This window comes from Ovis canadensis, chromosome 2, assembly GCF_042477335.2.
Source record: "Ovis canadensis isolate MfBH-ARS-UI-01 breed Bighorn chromosome 2, ARS-UI_OviCan_v2, whole genome shotgun sequence".
In the NCBI taxonomy this organism is placed as follows: Eukaryota; Metazoa; Chordata; class Mammalia; order Artiodactyla; family Bovidae; genus Ovis; species Ovis canadensis.
This window is the reverse complement of record NC_091246.1, coordinates 90,798,491-90,811,216: the sequence shown is the minus strand read 5'-3', so window position 1 is coordinate 90,811,216 and position 12,726 is coordinate 90,798,491. Positions and strand designations below refer to the sequence as shown.

General features: G+C 43.5%; 1 protein-coding gene and 1 pseudogene across 1 annotated transcript; both read right to left on the bottom strand.

Annotated features, from left to right (window-relative positions):
- Positions 1-1,716: 1,716 nt before the first annotated feature.
- LOC138432391 (interferon tau-like) lies at positions 1,717-3,601 on the bottom strand (annotated as a pseudogene).
- A 7,943-nt stretch (positions 3,602-11,544) lies between these two features.
- On the bottom strand, positions 11,545-12,500 carry LOC138434617 (interferon tau-6). The gene has a single exon (XM_069579426.1). It carries the CDS (start codon positions 12,434-12,436, stop codon positions 11,849-11,851), a length of 588 nt encoding a protein of 195 aa, XP_069435527.1. The 5' UTR covers positions 12,437-12,500; the 3' UTR covers positions 11,545-11,848.
- Between the last annotated feature and the right edge of the window lie 226 nt (positions 12,501-12,726).

The window sequence follows — 12,726 nt, the reverse complement described above, 5'->3', positions numbered from 1 at the left end:
ACTTATTCAAGAAATGAACTAGAGAGCCCTCTCATTTGTCATTTGGAGAGAAGGAAACTGAAGACAAGCCTGTCAATTGAGGCAGAGGTTTGATAGACATAGGCTAAATTGAAGCCCTTCCCCACTCACTGAGCAAACACACGTGCACACTCGCAGGCATTCCCACACACACATGCACACACACACTCATGGGCACATCCTTGTTAATTCCTGAATTAAAATTGGATTACCTTGATAGTTCTCAATTCTACCCAAATAGGCACACCCCACAGTTGTCTTCTCTGGAATCCCTTTATTTATGCCTCTGTTCTGTGTTACTACTGAGTCAAGTTGGAAGGGATGCAAGTGCAGTTATTATTCAAAGGGAATAATAAACCTAAAGCAAGGCTTTAAATAGGAAATAGGTCCTTTGCCATGTAAATGATGTACCTGGGCTCTCTGGAACTATGGTCTGTGATTCTAAGAGTAAGAAGAAGAAAGTGCTTTTAGGTCAACTCTATAGAAATAATTGTGTTTAGGTAACGTCTATCTAAGAACATCTCCCTGGATTTTGGTAACTTGAAACTAAGTGAAGAGAATTCATGGACTTTCTGTGCCTTGTGCTTAGTGGTGTTGCACTCTTTGGGACCCCATGGGCTACAGCCCACCAGGCTCCTCTGTCCATGGGGATTCTCCAGACAAGAATACTGGAGTGGGTTGCGTAACCCTCCTGCAGGGGATCTTGCCAACCCAGGTCTCCAACATTGCAGGCAGATACTTTAGCAACTGAACCAACAGGAAAGCCCAAGAAAACTGCAGTGGGTAGGTAGCCTATCGTTTCTTCAGGGGATCTTCCTGACCCAGGAATCAAACCGGCATCTCCTGCTCTGCAGGTCAATTCTTTACCAGCTGAGCTACCAGAGAAGTCCCACAGGTACTTAGGAAGATATGCAATATCATTTGTATCCAGACTCATATGTACCTAAAGATTCCCATGTGAGAACATTCTTTTCCTTTCCTTCTGTTAGCTTAGAAAGATATATAATATTATTTGTATCCAGCATCATATGTACCTAAGGCTTCTCATGTGAGAACATTCTTTTCCTTCACTTCTCTTTGCAGTCTTTAGTATAATTGAAATAAAATAATACTGTGTTTATGTCCTCTTCTCTGTAAGACTGGAAGTTTCCATGCGGTAGGAACTGCATTTGCTTTCTTCACTTGTATTCCTCGGTGACAATCACACAGTCTGTCACGTAGGTACTCAACGTATGTGTATAATATGAATGGAACGAATGAGTAAACAAAAGTAAACACCCATTCTTAAATAATACATTAAATGGAGGTTTGGATTTAGTTTTTGAGCAAGGAAACTCATTTTTGTTCATAAGAATTAATAAATAGAACAAAGTACAAATTTAATAATACGAAATGGTAATCATGTTGTAGAAAGTTTAATATGATGTACAGATGAATTGTAATTTTACAAATATTTTAAGTATGTTAGGTGCAGGAAGGAATAAGCAAATCAGCAACAGATAACATGACGGCCAGCATGACTTTAGGACTCATGCCCCTAGAGCTGAATACTTTTATATCTACTTGCTTATTACTGCTGACAAAGTATCGGCTAAAGTAATTCAATGAATTTGGTGGCTAAAGCAGAAATCAGTCAACTGAAATGAACACAGGTGAGTGTACAAGGGTGATGTGGCATCTTAGTCGGTGAGAGTCATGTCAAGGTGAGTTCAGATCTCCATCCATCTTTTTTAACCGTTTGTACAAGCTGCTTGATGAAGTGAGGGCTCTTATTATCTCCACTCTGATGATATCCCAGGCGCAGTCACTGTATTCTTTCTCTTTCAGGTAGACATGGATTCCATGGAAGTACCTGTTCAAGGCCAGAGTGGGGCCCATCCTTCCCAGGGCAGAGGCTTCCTCTCCCATCACCTGCCCCAGGCAGGCATGGAAGTCCTCCATCTGCTCATGGAGTCCAATGCGGAGCTGCTCCACGAGGGTGGGGTCCAAGGCAGCAAAAGAGCACTCTGTGTGGAAGAGGTTGAAGCTCTGCTGGAGCATCTCGTGGAGCACAGAGATGGTCTGGACCTCCTGGAGCTGGCCACCCTCTGCCATCTGCTGGGGGAAACCAAAGCCTTTCCTGTCCTACCGACAGGAGTGAGGGGAGAGTCTGTTCTTTCGGGCCAGGAGCCTGAGGTTCTGGCTGCCAACCAGCATGTGGTTCTGAGACAGATCACAGGCCAGAGATCCTCCCGGGCTGTAGCTGACCAGCACCAGGGCCGTCAGTACAGAGAGCACGAAATCTATGTGGAAGATGAGGCTGCTGCAGGGCTGGCTGAGATGGCGTCTGGTGGAACCTTGGAGGTAGGGTGTCTGATGATGATCTTTCTAAGCAAGGCTTAGTAGGGAAGATGGTACTCACTGTCTGAAAATTTCTGTCTCACTTCCCCTGTGCATTTTCATTTAGATATTTTCTATTTGACCTAAAAAATGTGGTCAATCTAAATTCTTAATTTTTACGATGGAAGGTTAATTTTCCCAATAAAGTTTGGATTTGTCAATGCAAATGTATATCAGTTAAATGAGAAAGTAAAGAAAGGCTGAAAGTATGTAAGTATGTAAAGACTTACAGAGGTGTATATACTTATTATGTACACATTTAAGTATAATATATATAAGCATTCCTTGTGTTCGTGCTATGTCAAAACAAAAGTTTTCCTTGATTCTTAACTGCATTTCCCCCCTCTTTATCTTACACATAGGAATTCAGAGTCGCTCAGGCCATATTGATTTCTGTAGTTTGTTTTCTGTTTCACAGAGCAGAGGCTTGTGATTAAGAGTGAATGAACTACTCCGTAGTTTCTGTTCTTTTGAGAACATTCATTCAGGTTCCTGAGATTACATTGCACTGGGGCCACAAGATCATGAGGAGTGGAGTATCTGCTGCCATATCAGTCAACTAGGATGACACAGTCATCAAGAGTTTCCAGCCCTCCAGGGTGCTCAGGAAGGGGGAAAACACCTGTGGGTAACAGCTACCAAATTGCAGCTGCTCCCTAAGGTGAGCCCAAGGCAACTTGGGAAGTGAAAAAATGCAAGATGCAAGAAAATGCAAGGAAAAATGCCCCAGGAGAGCTGAGGTTCAGGAATGGAATTTTTTCACTGACCCAGGCACTTGCCTCTTCCTATACAAAGAAAAAGTTCTAAATTCCTTAACTTGAGATACCTGGTTTTCTTAAATTCTCAAAAATATTTTGATGTTCACACTACATCCCCTTTCTTGCAAATTCCTATATAACCTGACTCTTCCCTCTCCTCCTTGGAGGAATTGCTCAGGGTGAATAGATTTACTGCCTCCCGAATTCCCACCAAATAAAACTTAACTTTCAACTTTTATGTTATCATTATTTCTTTATTTTTTTAGTTGTTATTTAATTTAATTGGAAGCTAATTAAAATATTGTAGTGGTTTTTGCCATACATTGACGTGAATCACCCTTGGTTGTACATGTGTCCCCATCCTGAATGCCCCTCCCACCTCCCTCCCTGTCCCATCCCTCAGTGTGGTCCGAGCACACCAGCCCTGAGCGCCGTGTAACATTCATCACACCCGGACTGGTGATCTACTTCACATATGGTAAATTACATATTTCAGTGGTATTCTCTCAAATCATCTCACCCTCACCTTCTCACACAGAGTCCAAAATTCTGTTCTTTACATCTGTGTCTCTTTTGCTGTCTCACATATAGGGTCATCGTTACCATGTTTCTAAATTCCAAATATATGCATTAATATACTGTATTGCTGTTTTTCTTTCTGACTTACTCCACTGTGTATAATAGGCTCCAGATCAACAGTCAGGAACTATATACAAGACATGACAGTTCTTTCCACCTGCTTTTTATGGTAGATCTATTGGAGAAGGAAATGACAACCCACTCCAGTATTCTAGCCTGGACAATCCCATGGATGGAGGAGCACAGTAGGCTACAGTCCATGGGGTTGCCAAGAGTCGGACACGACTGAGACTTCACTTTCAATTTCATAGTCTTCCACAGGCTGTGCCAATATCCTCACCAGGAATCCTGCTTCTTTTCTGGTGCATGTAGTTCTGAAGATTCTAATTCCAAAAAAAATTGTCTTTCGAGCACCACCTTATTCAGAAGGTGGTGCTCCACCACCTCACTCAGAAGGTGGTGCTCTACCACCTCCAGTTGCACTTTTCCTCTGGAATGAGATTGTCCTCAACCCAGCCTCTCAGGGCCTCACCAGCGAGGGCAGGCTAATCACATCCCAAGAACTTCAGATTTCTACTGTGGAGGGTCTTGTCTCTTTGTTTGCAAAATCATTCATCTTCAAGCATCTCCACCCTCTCCCAGTACGTGTTTGTGTGAAGGAGGGGAGTTTTCAGTACGACCTCCTCTTCTCCTGATCCATGTCCCCAATATCAAGGGTCAGCAGCTAAAGTGTGAAGAGCTAAGTAGGTGCAGGCATTATCCAATGGCAATGGTTATACCTTTGGTACACAAATTTTTTTGGCCACTACAGCTTCTATCGTTCAAGTCATTTACTGAAAGAGTTTAGGATTGGTTTTGCTCAGAATTTCTGCGTCAGGTATAGGGAATTCAGGGAGGGTGTGATGTGTTGTTGAAAGCCTGTGTCACAGGATTGGTGCCCTGCAGTTGTTCATTCAGGCCACACCCTTCTGTTGGGCTGACTTGTCGATCCATCTCTGTCTCGTGCTCAGAAGGCAGAGCAGTGAGGCCCAGGCTGTGACAGGGAGAAATAGCCTTGTTTCTTTACTTACTCATGATGTTTTGTTTTAAATTTAAAGAACAGCAAAAAACATTTACGAACTTATTTTTTGCATATTGATTTACTGGCCAGTTTGTCTCTCCTACTGCTGCGTTCCTAAACATTTCATCCTAGGGTTCATACAAAAGGAAGGAACAGAATGGCAAGGGGCCCACCGTATTTTCTGTGATTTTCAACATTAGAGATTTTTTGTTTCTCGTGTCAACTTTCCTGGAATGCAAAACTTGAGAGTTGTTTGTGGACAAAAATGAAACAAATATAATTTTCAATGTCATGAAAGAGAATATAGACAAATGTCTTTTTGCTGACAGTATGGTAATGTAAGTTGAAGAAAGGTCAATGAAAAAATGAAAGGAATGAGACTATTTGAAAGTTGTCAAACAGTCTCAAAGACAGCCACGTGCACGTGCTAAGTCGCTTCAGTCATGTCTGACTCTTTTTGACCCTGTGGACAGGCTCCCCTGACCATGGGATTCTCCAAGCAAGAATACCTGAGAGGGTTGCTATTTCCTCCTCCAGGGAATCTTTCTGACCCAGGGATTAAACCACGGACTCTTATGTCTCCTGGAATGGCAGGCGAGTTCTTTACCACTGGAGTCACCTGGGAAGCCTCCACAAAGATGGCCAGGTGAGACCAAAATTGTATATATATGCTTGACCCCAAAGGGGCCCCAAAGTGTTGAAGAAAGAATGAAAGGGAACAAAACTTATTCAAGAAACAAATTAGAGAGCCCTCTCATTTGTCATTTGGAGAGAAGCAAACTGAAGACAAGCCTGTCAATTGAGGCACAGATTTGATAGACCTAGGCTAAATTGAGGCCCTTCACCACACACTGGGCAAACACACGTGCACACACGCAGGCATTCCCACACACACATGCACACACACACTCATGGGCACATCCTTGTTAATTCCTGAATTACAACTGGATTACCTTAATAGTTCTCAACTCTACCCAGATAGGCACACCCCAGGCTATTGGTTGGGCACAGTTGTCTTCTCTGGAATCCCTTTACTGTGGTTCTGTTCTGTGTTACTACTGGGTCAAGGTGGAAGGGATGCAAGTGTAGTTATTATTTAAAGGGAATAATAAATCTAAAGCAAAGCTTTAAAATGGGAAGACAGTACTCACTGTCATAAATTTTCTCTCACATCCATTTTGTGTTCTCATTTAGACATTTTCTATTTGACCCAGAAAATGTAATCAATCTATTCTTAAAAATTTAACAATAAGTTTTTTCTACCCACTAAACTTTGGATTTGTCACACCAAATGGATATCAAATAAATGAAAAACTAATTAAAGGCTGAGGTTATATAGGGATTTAAAGAATTATACACATGTATATACTTATGTACACATTTTAATACACATAAAGATTCCTTTTCTTTGTATCAAGAACAAAATTTTTCCTTGAGTCTGAACTGCATTTTTCTCTCCTTACATTATACATAGGAGGTCAGAGTCCCTCAGCCCATATGGGTTTCTGTATTTTGTTTTGTTTTAATCAGAGCTGCTGCTGCTAAGTCACTTCAGTCGTGTCCAACTCTGTGCAACCCCATAGACGGCAGCCCACCATGCTCCCCCGTCCCTGGGATTCTCCAGTCAAGAACACTGGAGTGGGTTGCCATTTCCTTCTCCAATGCATGACAGTGAAAAGTGAAAGTGAAGTCGCTCAGTCGTGTCCGACTCTTAGCAACCCCATGGACTGCAGCCTACCAGGCTCCTCTGTCCATGGGATTTTCTAGGCAAGAGTACTGGTCTGGGGTGCCATTGCAGAGGCTTGTAATTATGAGTGCATGAGCTAATCAGTTGTTTCTGCTCTTTTGAGAACATTCATTCGGGTGACTGAGGTTACATTTCACCGGACAGCAGGTCATGAAGAATGGAGTATTTCCTGCCATATCAGTAAACCAAGATGATAAAGTCATCAGTTTCCAGCCCTGCAGGGTGCTCAGAAAGGAGGAATAGACCCCTGGTCTGACAGCTATCAGATTGCAGCCACTCCCTAAGGTGAGCCCAAGGGAACTCAGGATGTGAAAAAGTGCAAGGCGCATGGCCCCAGGATAGGTGAGATGCATGAAAAGAATGATTTCAGTGAGCCCAGACTCTTGCATCTTCCCATACAGAGCAAAGTGCTAAATTCCTTTACTTGAGAGATCTGGTTTTCTCTACTTCACAAAAATACTTTTGAGGTTCAGACTACCTGCCCGTACTTGCAAACTTCTATTACAACCTGGCTCCCCCTCTCCCCTGCCAACCTCCTTGGAGCACTTCTCTCAGGATGACTTGAAATACTGTCTCCTGAATTCCCACCCGATAAAACGTAACTCTCACCATTTAGGTTGTGACACTTTTCTTCAAGTCGACAGTCAGGAATGATGCACTAGACGTGGTTGTTTCTTTCCATCCGTGTTTTATGGTTGATCTATAGTCCTCTGCAGGCTGTGCTAACACCCCCGCCAGGAAGCCTGTTTCTTTCCCGTGCACTTAAGTGTGAAGATTCTAAACCAGGATAATTAATTATATTTCCAACACTGCCTCACTCACAAGGTAGTTTTCACCCCTGATAGCACTGTTCGTCTGGAATGACAGTGTCCTTCGCCCAAACTCTCTGGCACTCACTCGTGAGGGCAGGCTTACCACATCCTCAGAAGTTCAGGATCTACTGTGGAGGGGCTTGTCTCTTTCTCTGCAAAATCATTCACCTTCCAGGATCCCCACCCTCTCCCTGGAGTGTTTCTGTGAAGGACCCGAGTTCTCCGTGATGACTTCCTCTTCTGACCTGTGTCCGCAGGTATCAAGGGTCAGCAGCCAACATGCTGAGAGCTAAAGTGTGTTTCTGTCTACATGTGTGTGTGTCAGTCACTCAGTCGTGTCCGGTTCGTTGTGTCCCTATGGACTGAGCCCGCCAGACTCTTGTGTCTATGGGATTTTCCAGGTGAGACTACTACCCAGGTGGTGGCATTATCCAATTGCAGTAGTTACACTTTAGTAGGCAATTTTTATTTTGTCCTTGCAGCTTCTTTCATTGAAACCTTTTATTTAAACTGCTGAACACTTGTTTTCCTCAGAATTTCTGAGCTGGCTATAGGGAGTTCAGAGGTGGTATTGCATATTCTTAGAAGCCTGTGTCACAGGAATTAGTGACCTTTAGTATTCATGCGGTACATCCGAATGTTGGGCTGACTTCTCTTTCCATCTCTGTTTTGTGCTGAGAATGTGGAGCCAAGAGGCCAGGCTGTGTCAGGGAGATATAGCCTTCTTTCTTTACTTTCTCATGATGTTTCTTTTAAAATTTAAAAAACAATTAAAGATTTAGGAACTTATAATTAATTATATAGTGATTCACTGGTCAAAGTTTGTCTCTGTCCTCCTGGGTTATGTTCCATTTCATTCTAGGGTTAATACAAAGGGAAATAAAAGAATGGCAGAGGGGCTTCACCTCATTTTCTATTATTTTCAAGGATTTGGATATTTAGTCACTCATTTGAACTTTACTAGAAATTAAAAGAGTAGATGTTTGTGGGCAAAAATAAAACATATGTATATCTGAATGTGATGAAAGTGAAGAAAGATAAGTGACATTTCTGCTGACTAAATGGCAAAATGCAAGTTAAATCTAAAAAAAAACTCAGCCAAACAGTGGAAGAATCGTAACATTTAAAGGACGTTAAACAGTCACAAACACAAGCATGTGTGTGTGCGAAGTCACTTCAGTCATGTCTGACAGGCTCCCTTGTCCATGGGATTCTCCAGGCAAGAATACTGGAGTGGGTTGCCATTTCCTCCTCCAGGGGATCTTCCTGACCCAGGGATCAAACCCAGGTCTCTTATGACTCCTGCAGTGGCAGGTGGGTTCTTTAGCACCAGTGGCACCTGGGGAGCCCCCAGAAAGACAGCCAGATGAGTCCAAAAATTATCCTCGTAGTCTTGCCCCCCAAAATTTCCCTAAAGTATTGAAGGAAGAGAAAAAAAAGAAAAACCCAAAACTTACTTAATATACAGGAGAAGGAAATGACAACCCACTCGAGTTTCCTTGCCTGGAGATTGCATGGACCTGGAGCCTGGGGGTACAGTCCATTTCAGTTCAGTCGCTCAGACGTGTCTGAGTCTTGTGACCCCATGGGCTGCAGCACCCCAGGCCTCCCTGTCCATCACCAACTCCCCGAGCTTACTCAAACTCATGTCCATTGAGTCGCTGATGTCATCCAGCCATCTCATCTTCTGTCACCCCATTCTCCTCCCGCCTTCCATGTTTCCCAACATCAGGATGTTTTCAAAAAATGAGTTCTTCACATCAGGTAGCCAAACTATTGGAGTTTCAGCCTCAGCATCAGTCCTTCCAAAGAATATTCAGGACGGATTTCCTTTAGGATGGACTGGTTGGATCTCTTTGCATTCAGTGGGACTCTCGAGAGTCTTCTCCAACACCACAGTTGAAAAGCATCAATTCTTCAGCACTCAGCTTTCTTTATGGTCCAACTCTCACATCCATACGTGACTATTGGAAAAACCATAGCCTTGACTTGATGGACTTTTGTTGGCATAGTGATGTCTCTGCTTTTTAATATGCTGTCTAGGTTGGTTGTAAGTGACAAATGTGGTCCACTGGAGAAGGGAATGGCAAACCACTTCAGCATTCTTGCCTTGAGAATCACATGAACAGTATGAAAAGGATACAGTCCACAGAGTTGCAAACAGGTTGTACTCAGCTGAGCAACTGACATGTATTTAACCTAGGAATTAGAGATCTCTGAGAGTGTTTGTTCCTAGGCAGATTGATAAGCCTGTGGACCCCAAGGAGGAGAGGGGGGTCTGGGGCCCTCCAGGAGGATATAGGGTTTGGAGTTCTCAAGGAGGAGAAGAAACACACACTTTTTTTTCAACATTGGTTTGTCTTAGTCAACAGAACAGTGTATCTTGCTTATCTTAAGATGTTTATTATGGCAGTGATTGTGGTGAGATTTTTCTATTGTTAGTTCTAATCCCATTATCTTAAAATGTCAAAGGGGTGGTGAGAGGCCTGTCCCTCTACTGCTTTCCATGATAATTAATGAGCCCACCTGATCTCACTCCCACTAGAACTAGCAATCTCCTCCCCCATACTCCTCTCCCTCCTTCCCAATTCCCCACTTCCCCACCCTCTACTCCCCACCCCTCCATTGCTCTCAGAATGAAGCCTGTCATCATGTATTAATACTTCCCATCCCCAGTGCACCACAAATGGTGGGCTGTTGCAACAGGACCTTGCTTCAGACACGTAAGCGCCTCCCATCCATTATACCATCCATGCCTTTGTTCTTGACGGCACATTCTTTCTTTGGTCTTGAAGCTGGGCAAAGGGTCTTGTAAGCCTGAAGGGTACAACCCAACTATTGGTGGCAGGCAGGAGATGGCAGAAACTCCTGTGAGTGCCAAGATAAAGGATGAGGGATGGGAAGTTATTGGGGGCATCCACTAGCATGTGGGGCCCCAAAGTTGCTGGGTGACCCTGAGGTGGCTCTCCACTAACCCAGGGGGCCCAAAAGTTGGTGACTGTAATCCCCAAATTGTAGGGTATTCCTGAGGTCGCCATCCACTACCATAGGGTTCCCAAGAATTGCAGGGTGGAATCCCAGAAGCAACAGGGAAATCCCTGGGTGCCTGTTCACTAGGACATGGGGCCTTTGGGTGGCTGTCCTTGTTGAATGTGGGCTGCCTGGAAATTAGGAGAACAATGGCCTCTGCTAGCTCTACTACTATATCAAAGTGAGCCTTTTGTAATTGATAAAGCAAGCTTGCTGGAAGGAATGGATATTTCTCTTGTGCCTTTGCCACATAAATGATCTACCTGGCTCTCTGGAACTATGGTCTGTGATTCTAAGAGTAAGGAGAAAAAAGTGCTTTTTGGTCAACTCTATAGAAATAATTGTGTTTAGGTAACGTCTATCTAAGAACATCTCCCTGGATTTTGGTAACTTGAAACTAAGTGAAGAGAATTCATGGACTTTCTGTGCCGTGTGCTTAGTGGTGTTGCACTCTTTGGGACCCCGTGGGCTACAGCCCTCTAGGCTCCTCTGGCCACGGGGATTCTCCAAACAGGAATACTAGAGTGGGTTGCGTAACCCTCCTGCAGGGGATCTTGCCAACCCAGGTCTCCAGCCTTACAGGCATTTTCTTTTCCAACTGAACCACCAGGGAAGCCCAAGAATACTGCAGTGGGTAGGTAGCCTATCCCTTCTCAAAGGGATCTTCCTGACCCAGTAATTGAACAGGGATCTTCAGCTCTGCAGGCGCACACTTTACCAGCTGAGCTACCAGGGAAGCTCTGTAGGCAGCTTAGTAAGGTAGATAATATTATTTGTCTTTCCAGCATCATTTTGACCTACGGCTTCCCGTGTGAGGACATTCTTTTCCTTTACTTTTCTTTGCAATCGCTACTATAATTAAAATAAAATAATACTGTTTTTATGTCCTTTTCTGTGTAAGACTGAGAGTTTCCATGCAGTAGGAGCTACATTTGCTTTATTCACTTGTATTCCTTGGTGAGAATTATACATTGACAACGTAGGTACTCAGTGTATTTGTATAATATGAATGGAACGAAGGAATAAACAAATGTAACCACCCATTCTTCAATAAAGTTTTAATATGGGGGTGTCGTTTTTCATTTTTGAGTAACGAAACTCATTTTCTATGATTTAATAAATAGAACAAAGTAGAAATTTAATAACACAAAATCATAAACATGTTTTAGAAATTTTAATATGATGTACAGATGAAATGTAACTTAACAAATTTCCTAATATTTTAAGTATGTTAAATGCAAGAAGGTATAAATAAATCAGCAACAGATAACATCAGGGAAGGCATCATTTCTGGACTCATGCCCCTACAGCTGAATACTTTTATATCTACTTGCTTTTTACTACTGACAAAGTATTATCTAAAGTAATTCAATGAATTTGGTGGCTGGAGCAGAAATCAGAGTCTTCTGAAATGAACACAGGCGGGTGTAGGAGGCTGATGTGTCATCTTAGTCGGCAAGAGTCATCAAGGTGAGTTCAGATCTCCACCCGTCTTTGTTAACCTTTTCTGCAAGGTGGTTGATGAAGTGAGGGCTCTCATCATCTCGACTCTGACGATTTCCCAGGCGCAGTCGCTGTATCCCTTCTCTTGCAGGTAGTCATGGATGCCCTGGAAGTACTTCTTCACGGTCACAATGGGGCCCATCTTTCCCAGTTCAGAGTCTTTCTCTCCCATCACGGGACCCCTGCAGGTGTCCAGGTGGTCCAGCTGCTGTTGGAGTCCAGTGCGGAGCTGCTCCAGGAGGGTGGTGTTCCAGGCAGCAGAGGAGCGCTCTGTGTGGAAGACGTTGAAGCTCTGCTGGAGCATCTCGTAGAGCACAGAGAAGGCCTGGTCCTTCTGGAGCTGGTCGCCCTCCACCATCTCCTGGGGAAGACCAAAGTCTTTTCTGTCCTGCAGACAGGAATGAGGCGACAGTCTGTTCATTCGGTCCAGGAGCCTGAGGTTCTCCCTGGCATCCAGCATGAGTCTCCGAGATAGGTAACAACCCAGAGATCCTCCTGGGCCATAGCTGACCAGCACCAGGGCCATCAGTAGAGAGAGCACGAAGGCCATGGGGAAGATGCAGCTACTGCCGGGCTGGCTGAGATGGGGTCAGGGGGAACCTTCAGGTAGGTTCTCTGATGACGATGGTTCTAAGCAAGGCTTTAAATAGGGAAGACGGTACTCATTATCCAAAAATTTCTCTCTCACTTCCTGTTTGTTTTCATTTAGATATTTTCTACTTGACCTAGAAAATGTAGCCAATCTAAATTCTTAATTTTTACAGAGGAAATTTAATTTTCCCAATAAAATTTGGATTTGTCAATATAAATGTATATCAATTAAATGAGAAACTAAATAAA